The sequence below is a fragment of the Bactrocera dorsalis genome, chromosome 2 (genome assembly GCF_023373825.1).
Source record: "Bactrocera dorsalis isolate Fly_Bdor chromosome 2, ASM2337382v1, whole genome shotgun sequence".
Classification (NCBI taxonomy): Eukaryota; Metazoa; Arthropoda; class Insecta; order Diptera; family Tephritidae; genus Bactrocera; species Bactrocera dorsalis.
The window spans coordinates 82,965,484-82,978,658 of NC_064304.1; the positions used below are offsets into that span (position 1 = coordinate 82,965,484).

At 32.5% G+C, this 13,175-nt stretch overlaps 1 protein-coding gene across 3 annotated transcripts in view; it reads left to right on the forward strand.

Annotated features, from left to right (window-relative positions):
• LOC105226534 (organic cation transporter-like protein) overlaps nt 1-13,175 on the forward strand; it is a 95,674-nt gene that overhangs the window by 22,215 nt on the left and 60,284 nt on the right. For 2 of the 3 annotated variants that reach the window (XR_007422032.1, XM_029550321.2), the window contains exon 1: nt 8,975-9,482. The exons of the other annotated variant lie outside the window; for it this stretch is intronic. Coding sequence is in view for 1 of the 2 variants with exons in the window: in XM_029550321.2 (XP_029406181.2) it covers nt 9,261-9,482 (222 nt within the window). In the remaining variant the exon portion in view is untranslated. Of the gene's footprint in view, nt 1-8,974; nt 9,483-13,175 lie in introns of those variants that run through there. 3 annotated transcript variants of the gene reach the window in all.

A 13,175-nucleotide genomic window follows, 5' to 3' on the forward strand; every position in this document is an offset into this window, starting at 1 on the left:
AAATGACATTGTGCTGGGAAAGAAAACGGAGTGAATGTATATTCCAAAACTGTTAAAATACTGCTTTGCTCTTCAAGAAACCATCTAAAAAACTAAAGTAGGTCTAATAAACTGGTTTGCTAAATCAAATAAAGTAATTTCTCAGCTTTGTATAATTCTCTTCACACAAAACAAAATTGTTTTTGTTTGTTATTTTAATGTTGTTAGAGATAAAGTAAATTATACATAGAAAAGCTACTCGTATTAATATATAAATCTATGTGTAATATTGTAGAACAATAATAAAACAAGTAAGGAAGTATTAAGTTCGGGTGCAACAGAACATTTCATACTCTTGCAACTTGCGAGAATCAAAGCAAGATATTAGCCGACATACTTGTATGCGGTATAGAGTCACCTCATAGTTCGAAAATCATTATATTAGTTATATGGGGACTCAGGGAAGTATTGACTCGATTCAACCCATTTTTGATTCACAGAATTACTATTGTCAGGAAAGAACTTTGTCTGTATTTCAATTGCATATCTCACACATTGACAGATATTTTCGATCAAAAGTCAACTATAGATACTAAGGTCCACATATTCGGTACCTAGGGGCTTGATCATTTTGATTGGACTTGGACAATTTTTGGTCGTAAGCTCGCATACTTTATAGAAATTGTTAGTGAAAAATTATATCCCGTTCAATTAATTACTTCTTGATTTATGTTCTGGAAATTAAAAGAATCACGTGAAACTAAAAACTGTGTTTATGGGAAGTAAGCGTGGTTGTAGTCCGTTTTCGCCCATTTTCGTCAGTTTTCACACTGTGATATCGGAATATGAGAAGAATGCTACGTACTAAATTTAGTCGAAATCTGTCTGTCTTGAGATATGGGATTTCAGCAAAAAACGGGTCATATAAAGCCCGCTTATACCATCTCGGAGGTAAAATTTCTTGCGTCTGGCGTGATTAGTTATTGATGTATTTCATTTTTAGTGGTTTTGAACAGTACCGTTATATGAGGAGTGAGCGGAGTATCGGTAGGAGTTCTTATAATATCTGATTTTACTAAATTTGGTTATTGTAGCTTCAGCGGTTTGGGAGGGATGTACATTAAACATATTAGAGGGCGGGGCCACTCCCATTTTTTCAAAGTTTTTTCGCCCAGGTGCCTCCTGCTACTGCGATCCTCTGTACCAAATTACAGCTTTATATCTTAATTAGGTGCTTAGTTATGGCAGTTTATATGTTTTCGGTGGCAGTGGCCCGATTACACCCATCTACGAACTCGTACTTTTTTTTGAACTAAGGGGCCTGCATTCCAAGTTTCAGACATCTGAATTTTTACTCAAGTTACAATTTGGTACGGATGAACAAAAAGTCACCCGGATTTCAACTTCTCTCGTATTCCTGATCATTCATATATATAAGTATAACTTTTTATCTATCTCGACTAGTTTTAGGTGATACGTACAACCGTTAGGTGAAAAAAACTATAATACTCTAGAGAAACAGGTTGCAAGAGTAAAAATATTGGAATTAAATAATGATAAGCCCGCTGCGTGAGCACTGGGAGAGTAGAAACCCACAAAATAACCCTGAAATTAACAAATCACTATGGCTGCACTACAAACCCACTCAAACACCGCTATTCTGAGAACACTCGGTTCTGTTCGTGCCGGTATTGCAATTCATTGCATTTGTTGTTTATTGACATATGCTTATATTGTTTAGGAACTGAATCATAATTAGACTGAACACCTTCGAAGATAAATATGCAAATGCGACGCGTTGTTTGGGTGCTCAGGCGAAAATTCCCACCGCAAGCCATGCAAAATATATAATTGCTTACTTAGCGCATTTGCTTAAACGACATAGTCAATTAATGTACAATTAAGTAAGCAAATAAAAAATGTAATTGCTTACACATTTATTGATGCTGGGCCAGGTTTCTGCTTATACTCGTGTACGCACCTGTGATTGGCGGCATGTTGTTATAGGCAAATGATTTTGTTAAACTAAATTCCATTCTTAACAGTTGTTGGTCTTCAAGAGAAACCTTTTCGAAGCAAAGATAGATTTGACATTGGTTGTCGAAGCGTTAGTGCCGTTAGAAACTAAATATTGCACTTATACTCGTACATTTATTTTGCTAGAGAAGCCATTTGTATTAATAGTTTTTGAACAAGTGTTACGCGTGATGCAGTTTTTGTGCAAACTATGACTGATAATTATAATTATTTTTTAATTATATGTAAATATTAGATTTGTATTGATTTGTTGTGTTGCTTATACTCTCACACCATGTTGCATAGAGTAGAATTGTTCTGTTCTCCTAACGGTTGTTTGTAACACTTTCAACGAAACGAAAGATATTATGTTACTTATACATATATGGTATTTTATACAATTTACATGTACATATATGTATGGAATTGTCAAAATGAACAATTGCGTCTGCGTGTGTTTGTTTGTCGATGCAAGCGATAACTGGATTAAAATTTGGGATATACATATTAATGAACCTTATTTGATATTAGCGGTCAGTATGGTATGTGTGCTTTTAAAGATTTTCGAAAAGTGGGTGTGTCTTGCCTTTAGCATAATCTCTATTTTATTTGTTATATTCAAGACCATTAGCTTAAGACTGAGTGTTATTTACCAATTTATTAATAAAAAAATGTTAACTTCGCTTGCACCAATACGCGAACTAGTCCCCAAGTTTGGGAGATACAGAGCTAAAGTTTTGCTCACGTTCCTTTCCTCTTAAGAAGCTGCTCATTTGTTGGAACCTCCATACAATTTACAACGGATTATTGCTTAAGACAACGCTACAATCTTTAAATATATTATTCCGATTTGACCACCATAGGAATGGAATATTTTTTATTTATGAAGAGTATTGTAGCTTTGGTCCAACCGATGTTAACGTTTGATCTTGATTTCTTAAATGTTTGTAAAAAATGTAATTCGAACGATTTACATCTTCCTTACAAACACTTTTGGTGGTTTGAATGTTTTTGAAAGCATTTTGGCCAACGGCCAGTAATAAGATCGAGGAAATCAGGAAAGAGTTTTGACAAATTTCCGATCCCTAATAATAAAATTTTTAAGCACATTGAGCACTTTCTAAGCCATATGGACGTAACATTCCAATTATTCACATTAATTGTACTCGTCCGTTATTTCATTTAGTATGAAATTATAAGGAAAAGATTCATTCATATTCATCGAAGTGGAGCATCCAAAGAACAAAAACGCAAAACAAACTGAAAAAACCTGTATTTAAATAACCTGTTTGCTTAAAGTTTACTGACTTTATCGCCAACTACGTTTGAGTGTGTGCGTGTGTGAATGTAACAGTTATTGGCCACAAAATAAACATAAAACACGTGCTTTCATCTCTGCTTATTTTGATTTATTGTTTTCGGCTTGGCGGGACTCAAATTCTCGGAATCACTTCGATATACTCGTCCTCAAATTCTGGGACTTTTTAAAACTGCAATTTATAAATATGTATTTTTTTGACATACATATACGATACGCTATGTGCATATGTACTATATGTCAACCTTTTTTGTTTTATTGCATTTATATTGTTATCGATTAGCATTAATCGACTACAACAGTCGGGTTTACATCAATCAATCCAGTAAATAAATTTCTTGTAAGAAAATAAACAAAAATTTAAACTATAAACGAATTAAAAATATAGATTTATGAAACAAGTAAATTTTTTTCCGATGCAAATTTCAGTTTGAAATGTCTGCTGTATAACGTGATAACAAAATATATAGTATTTTTTTTAATTAAAGAGTGATTGTTGATGGAGCAAATTGAACAAAATGTTCTTTGCTCTTTTGTTGTTAGGGGTCGATATTAACATTAATTGCGCATTCGGCTTTCTTTAAATAAGATATACGTAAAATATGTATTTAAAGGAGAAATTTTGAAACTAATCTTCTTCCTACAAAAAAACTTTTTTATTTTCCGTAACATACTCATCCTTCTGTACCGCTGAATTATAAACGATTGTTGGTTTTAGCTAAATATTTGTAGACCTTACATATACCACATCATCATATACTATAAAATATCAAAAAAAAATGAAGTGGCTTTGGAGTTAGGTGTGGTCAAAATTTCCTGCTTTTGCATTTTCTTAAATTTATTTTGTATTTTGTAAATATTCTCTGAAAATTTGAAGTAAAATCGTTGTTCGACAATACTACTCAATAAATCTGGAAGAAATATTTGCAACTGATGTGCTTAGAGGTCCGGGGATATTAGAGATGACCTGATTACAAATTTGAGTTCAAAAATCTTCCATCAAATATATCACGTGGTGGATGGAACCCTACACCCCTTGACTAGAACATAAAATATCATACGTGTTAGGAAATCTTAAAATTATTTTAGCTTTAAGCAACTAGAATTTAATAAGAAACAGCCCCTACCATCAGAGTCTCAAAATTATTCGTTTTTCTCAAACCTATGTTTTTTGAACTGGTGACCGCTGTACATAGCTCGAAAGCCGATTGATAGATTTAAATGAAATTTATAAAGTTTTTTTATAATAATAGTGCCTTATCCAAGATTTTTTAATTTCGATTTTATATAAACAATTAACTTATGGGTTTTCCGCGAAAATCTGAGAAAAAATTCAGAGGCCTCTATTTAGTTAATTTAAAACGAGTAAGAAAGGACTAAGTTCGGGTGCAGCCGAACATTTCATACTCTTGCAACTTGCAGGAATCAAAGCCAGGTAAATACCTTAAAGTGTAAAATGTCAAGAACCAAAGGATCGGAGTCAAAGTGTTTAGCTGATATCACAGATTCAATACAATATATCTTGCCACTATAATTTCTAAAAAATTTTTTGGATTTATTCGCTCTTTCGAAGGTCTCGATATGCTTTTTTATATTTTTAATAAGAAGAAGTAAATTATATTATATAACTTGATTATATTTATAGTCTTGAATGAATAAAACACAAAATAGCTTTTCTTTGCTGCTACAAAAGCGTTTTTTTTTTAATTAATAAGGCAAGTAATATCGGTATTCTGTGTGAGACGATTGTCTCATGTCTCTAATTGTCACAATAGTTATTTAGTGATTCTGTTAGTCAGGAGTCTCATTTTGGTATTCTGGCAGATATAGTAAAGTAGTGTACTGTATAGTAGTATACTGTATCTGCCAAAATATCAAAATAAGACTCCTGACTAACAGAGTCATTAAATGAAGATTGTGACAATTAGAGACATGAGACAATCGTCTCAAGCAGAATACCGATATAAATTTACAGAAAATTTTCAAAAATAATAGAGAATATTTTTTTTTATTAAAGTACGAATTAAATTAAGTAAAATGAAAAACAAAAAGTAATCGTCATATAAGATATTTCGAGGTCATTTCAAATTATTTAGTCTCTAACTGACAGTGTTTTGGTTTTAATTTTTAATATTTTTGATAAATCACATGTCACTAACTTATTTCTTAATAAAAAAATCGATACTGCAAAAAGTACCGCCATATACATAGTGTTGTCAATTATGAACAAAAGAAAATATATTTAATGCCAAATACAAATTGTATTAATACACTAAACATAAATATATGGTCTTATCGTGAATACCTTACTTGTGTATTTGTAAATGAGTGCTACGCTAGATTAGCGTAAAAGCTTTGAAAAAATGTTAAAATAATGCACCATGTCATAAAATCTGATGACGTACTATTTGTTTCACACTAACACAAATGCGATTTTAGAATTGTTTTTAGAAATGTTTCATGTATTTGGCTTGCTAAAAAATATGTGTGGAGTGTTTTACTAACATTTTGTGGTTGTGTATTCGAAATTAAAAAGAAGCTTATATAAGGTGCTTCCCAAAGTAAACAAGACTTTTTGAATCTAGCGCGCTGTGGTGGCGCCATCTATATGTCGACTGGTGCGTGAGAATTTCATGACATTTCATCGATTGGAAGTGAAGTTATTGCGATTTAAGTGTCAGTATACGTGTATTATCGGTGAGAAAATTAGCTTCGGACAAAGAGCCAACATTCAATTTTGTTTTAAAATTGGTAAAACTTTTAAATCTCCAAAACATCGATTTATCGCATTTTGACCGAATATTTTGGCTTACGAAAGGTGTGTGCACGGTCTGTTTTGCACAAATTGACTGACGACCAAAAGTTGCTAAGAATCCAACATTCGAGGGATATCATTAAAGAGGTCAAAAAGGACAACAACTTTCCTTAAAATACTGAGACTGGTAACGAAATGTGGTATTTCCAATATGATCGCGAAACGAAACACCAGAGTGATGAATGGAAGGCACCCGACGAGCCAAAACCCCAAAAAATTGCGCATGGAGAAGTCAAAAGTGAAGACAATGCTGATTTGTTTTAAAGGTATTGTCCACAAAGAATTTGCTCCACCCGGCCAAAACGTTAATGCGGTATTCTACCTTGGAGTTTTGAAGCGTTTGGTACGCCATATTCGACGCGTTCGTCCCGAATATCGCGAAGCTGAAAGTTGGCGTTTGTTGCAGGATAATGGGCCGTCTCATCGATCGAGGCATGTGACCGATCATTTGACCAAAAATCACATTTTAACCATTAACCACTCCCCGTGTTCACCGTGCGACTTCTTTCTGTTTTTTTTCCTCCTGTTTACTTTGGAACGCACCTTGTATTTTTAGGCAAATTAAAGAACACTCTAAAGCCACCGAGGGCTTTTATGAGGTGACAAGGCTTCTAAAGTAGTTTTAGTGCTCCATTGGAAGCTTATGGATAGAACTTCGGCTGAAACTATGCCTGGATCTGTAGCTTAATTCCTTTACAGAATGTGAATGAAAAGATTTGCAGTGTCTGCTATCTGAACTTCTTCTGCTTGATTCTTATTTTTACTGAATCAAATAAAAATATTCTGGGCCACGCCAAGACATTGGTGTATGTAACTATATGCTGATGTTATTATATTGTAGTAAAATTAAATATAGTACATACATACACAAACAGATTTGTGCAAATCACACATTCATTGAACACGAACACAAACAATGCGGTTGCCAAGTGCATTCACATTTTGCTGTCTTTTGGCAACAAAGTGAACACCCCCCATGTACCGCACGGTTAGTGGTAGATAATCAGCCAGTTATGGTGTATGGTATAATATGTACATATGTACATTAATGCATACATATAAACAACCACTGCATTTCGTTGATGTTCACTGCGTTGTCATGGCGAAGGGAAAGATTTTCTTGGCGGTGCTGTTTGGGGCTCAGTTTGTTTGGGTTTAGGCGGCGAACTTGAACTTGATTTAAAATGTAAACGGTCGCGCGGTAAATGCATGGCTGCCAACAAATTGGCGAGACTAGAAAGAATGCGTCCGCGAGTTGTGGTTACAGCCGAGGAAAAATGTAATGAAATGAGAAGATATTTTGTGGCAGCAAAATGACTGCGATGAATTTATTAATGAGATGAGATCTGCTGGGACTTTCAGACATTGAGTCGTAGGTTTGAAAACTGGGTTATGTGGATGTAATTATTAGAGAATAACTGTTATGTCAAGCCATGGCTCATCTTATTACATTTTCTATAAAACGATGGGCATTCGTGCATTGATAGGAAGAAGGTAGAAGCTTAAGAGCAGTATCGATATAATGAAACAAATTGTAGGCATTCAATCAAGGCCAGAAATATGTCAAAGGCTGATTTTTGAAAGTAAAGAAGAGCTTGTTAATAAAATGACTCTATAGGTGGTAAAATATACTCTGGCTGACAAGTAAACCATGACAGTTTTCTGATGTTTACTCTGTGAAGTATTATTATATTCCATAACTTTAATAAATATTTTACTAACTAACCTTTGAATAAAAAATTGACATTTGTTTAGTTGGAATTTGTTTTAGACTATAACTGAAATAATATTAAAGATTACAACTCGGCGATGATTGCTTAAGCACATATACCATATTTAAACTTCCAAGTGATGTTTTTCACGACAGTTTTTATGCCCTAATCAAGTTTTTTATTTTCATGAGAACCAAATAGGCATACAAGCTCAGTCAAGTAACTTGTAATAGAATATGTTAAAAGACTACAATTAAATATAAATTGTAAGATAACTTTAATTCGAAAAGCTTAGGAAAAAATAACTATAATGCACATTTATCCTTTTCAGCAGATAATACAACTGATATACTTTCCTTTATTAGGGTGGAATATTGTCACAAACTTTTGTGTAAATATTTTCAAGGTATTTCCTTTCGTTATGGCTCGATTCAAATCAACAGCGACAGTTCCTTTATTTTCCGAGTTCAATCGACATATTTTAGGACTGAAGGGTATGCGCTTGATTTGAACATATTTGTTGTTGATGTTATGGTAAAGATACAGCTACTAAAAGTATTCCTCGCGCAAATGTACATACATTCTTCACAAATTTTGATAAAATCCAAAATCAATCGTCACATTGGAACTGTAAGAATTAAGTATTTTCAAGTGATAATTTCAATGGCATAGCTTCTACTCATATACAGATACCCAAGGAAAGAAATTCGTAGTAACCAATTCTAATCGATAGCCCTATTGGGGGAAAAGTATTTTGATCTGTCGTTACTCCAACTTATTAAAAATGGTAGTTAAGGCAATACAGGGGATAAATACATACGAGATTCGTTTGAGAAAATATATATACCTTAAATATCTGCAAAACTTCTATGGCCCTTTTACATTTATTTTAAAAATAATTCTGTTCACCGAAATGTTAAAGAAAATAATGCATGTACTAACATCTTTTTCGTGGGCCAACCCATTGTTTAACCGCCAAAAGTTTCATGTATTGTATATTTTGATGTCGCTTCTTTTTGTTTGACTTATTTATTTTTGTTGATTTTTTATTTCGCATGTCTCTTTCACGTACAAAATCGCATTGCGAAAATGCAACGAAAAAGAATAGGAAGTGCATGGCAATCCGTTTCCCTTTTAGTGTTCGCGGGTACTTTGTACGACAACCATTTGGTTAAACCTTAGCCCATTTTAGTGGCTCGTGATCGGTACTGGTTTGCCCTTTGTGCGATTATACATATGTACATATTACGAAACCTTTGCAATTTCGAAGTGGATTCGATAACAATTAAAATGCGTTTACTGGAGTGTTTAACTTAATTTAAAAAATAATATTAATAATATCGAAATTACTAAAAATAATTTTCATAGCCCGCGCAGTAAAAGTTAAAACCAGCTATAAAAAGATAAAAACAAATTGAAAATGAGTTTCATACATCCGGATGTGAATATGGTCACAAGGCCAAACGCATCGGACATTTCCGATTACAACGGCAATGCGAGTACTGCTGTGACGTCACACAATTATGATGACAGCGAAAGCTGCAGCAACGCTAGCGCTAGGGAGGCTGCTGATCCATTGGATAATATGCCGAAGCGTAAATCGGATAAAATTGAAATTAAAATTGTGCTCGTCAAATTGCAGGTGACTTCCCTGTTATTATGTAGTTTATCATATATTCATATGTATGTTTGAATTCATTATTCTATATGAATAACATTTTTGTTGTAAGTGTGATGCACTTGTCGATTAATGTTTACTATTTATAGATTTTTACAATGCCTGCACATATAATTTGATGCATTCTAAAATTTTCAGTAGGAATATACTTACACAAACATATATATTATTCTATATATTTATTTGTTGTGGCACCAAACTGTCTACGTTAAAATTTTAGATGGAATATATATACATAGCTTCAGTATAATAATTCCATCAACTCTCCCCTTCAATGGTTCCAATATTGAAATCTGTTTGAATTATACATACATATTTTGCTTTCTGATTTGCCGTTAGTGTTTTAGGACTATTTGGCCTGGATTTTCCATTTTTATGTTTAAGAAAATAAAATTTCTAAAATAAATATTAAGGGGATAATACGATGTTCGTACAGATTGTTAATTGAGCCGTAAAGAAAGTTTTCACAATTGAAAACCTAATTGCTTTCAAATTGTTATAGACAGTCACAATTAATTTGAATGAATTTATTTATGTGTATATATGTAAAATAATTTACTTTAAAATTTTAGACTGCTGAGAAACCCGTTATGTTTATTTTCCAATGTGGTGAATAAAATTTGATATAAATATTATGGTGCCAAAAAATTAAACACAGCTAGCATGGCTTTAATCTCCACTAAGTGGAACTTATTGCTTATTTTTTGTTTTTTTTTTTTTAAGTAGGAGGAAGCATTGAAACCTGGAGTGCGTAACCTTAATCCGCTAAGCCTAACATACTCTCAACACATATCTCCCCCACGGAACCCCGGATTAATTAATACTTCATGGGATATAGAAATACTTTAAGTCTCATCTATCATACGGACTGACTGACACCTAATATTTTGTATATACTTAGTTTTGTCATAATTAGAGTTGGCGCTTCGCTGACAGCTTTCCATTTATCAGAGGACTTACGCATGAATATTTTCAAAATTTCCACCGAAAAACAACCGCTAAGTAAATTTTTTAACTTTTCTCTTACATTTGAAAAACGAGGGCATTGAAAAAGTACGTGCTCAGAGTCTTCTATGAACACTGCATACAGTACGAACTAAGGTTGTGATGGAATCAGAACATATAGCTTCTAAAACATCCATGCCCACTCAGGATTTGGTTTAGGTCATCATTTATTTGCTTTTCTGTCTAGTGGCTGTATTCGTATTGGTGCTGCATACAAAATTATTGAACTCGTTGCTTTTGCTATTAAAGCTCGTCGGCTGAAACGCACGTAGTACCTACTGGCCATCATTCTTGATAGAGCATTATATTGAGTAGGCGAAAAAAGTCTTTTCGTATTTCTAATAAAATTTCAACTTATTCCTTTTATATTTATAATAATAAATAAATAAACAAATATGTACTATTTTGATCGATTTCTTTTTGCCATTTTTCCGCTAGAGACATTATTCCATCAGGGTAAAGTTTTCATCAGTGTAAGTCAAAATTTTGAAATTTTCAAAACGGCAACGAGCGAACCTTTTTTTATTGGTGGCTTACGTGGAATTCTTCCCTTTTTTATACAAACATTTCAAAGTAAAGCGAATTTCTTTATTATTTTCACTCATTTCTAAACAGTTGTAACTTTTTTTCAACTTCCCCGAATTTAATTTTTTTGGTTCAAAGAAACTTAAAATCTCACCTTTCCAACACTATATGGTATGACACAATGCGATTAGTAGCACTCGAGATATACGACTGCAACGACATCTATTTACAAAATACGAAAAGACTTTTTCGACTACCCTTGTATTTTTTTTTTGCTTTACCCGAAGTGTACGCTAGGTGTTCCTTAAATTTTAATTTGTTGTTCAATATTATTTCCACATAGTTCAGCTGCGGTTATGAAGTAATGTCACATTCCTCTGTGTTGAGTGATACCCTTTTTTCGTACGTCAAGTTCGAATCGAATAACAATATCCTATTGTCAATCTTGAAACATCTGATCTCTTCTAAGGGGATCTGCTGATATTTTTATATGATAACCTTCGTTTAAATTTCCATATAGTTTTATTCTTATATGTAATATATTTTTTGTGTTGGTATACATGGAGACATCTGTATATATGCAAATTGTGTAGTTATTACGAAATCGGTGAAAGAGAAACTTGCATATTTAAATATATAGTAGAAATGTATACATATGTACATATAATACCAATACCCTGAACTTGCCCTAAATTTGCTAATTTATTTTTGCATTTGTCTTTATATACTATGTTAAGCAAATAACAGTATGGGAAGAAGTGTGATACAAATAGTACAAAAACGTTTATAAACACCCGTACATGTGTTAGATATATATGTATATATATTATATGTTATTTGCATTCATTACAATAATTGATTGAACTATTACAATATATACTCGTACTTATGTATATAACGAAAAATATAAAAGAAATGCATCTTCAGAAACATTTTTATAAGCTTCTGCATACATGATCACCTAAGCTCATATGCACAGATCCACTAAAGTGTCTTTTCACATACACATATTCATATATATATGAATATTCAAACATACTCTACATTCTTGGCAATTGGAAAGGGACGCTAAGGTGCAAAATGTAAAAGTACATTCGAGGGTGATTGGAAAGTCTGTGATTTTTCTAAATGCAGATTTTGATATAAAATTCATGAATAATACCTTTTTAGAGTTTTTATAATTATTTAAGAAGCCTTTGGGTCCCATTCGTATATACACATCTTATAAGAGGAACATCTGGAGCTGTCTTCTTCGTGATTTTTTTGCTGCCAATTACTTTTTAAAGGTGTAAGCGCTGTTTATAAATAAATGCATATATACATTACAGTGTTTAATTTAAACCTCTTTTTATTTCTTTTTTTATCTTTCTTATTTCGAATTTTGCCTTTTATATTTAAAAAAATTCCCTGAAAATTTGAGCCCTTAATTTTGACTTTAGGACATTTTTTTTATTTTTCACGTTTTTCAGTCATTTTTGCAAAAGCAATGAGTATACGGCTGGTTTTATGAATGAATGTTAATATTAATATAGTCATTGAAGTCAGATCAAGTTTCAGATACAAACATTTCATTAAAGTCTATATTTTTTCACTTTTTTTATTAAATCGCTTATGTTTTCGATCAAAGCATTTTTGCCACAAATTGAATTTTCTCTAACGGTTTTCGATAAAACCAGAAAAATCGAAAAGAAGTACTTGAAGTCAAAATAATTATTTGAAATTGTCAGGAGTTTTTTTCAACATAAAACACCCTAATATACATTTGCATAACATAAGCATACAAATATATTACTTATCGTATATCACATAATAACATAAGTATAATTAATCCTATTACTACACCTTATTATATTCAATTAGAAGTTAACTTTCCGTCAACGCATATGCACTACACACTTTCTCATATGAAGCAAATTGTTACTCATACGCCATGACTCCCCTCTCTACTCTACTCATTATTGCAAGCCGCTTATGAGAGTTTAAATCAAATTGACTAATGGATGTTTACGCTGCTCACTAATAGGCCGGGAATAAGTTACAAATGGCACACAACAATTAGATGTGTATGTGATACATATACAGATATATGTGTAAAAATTTCCATTTGGATATTCCATTCCATTCCAT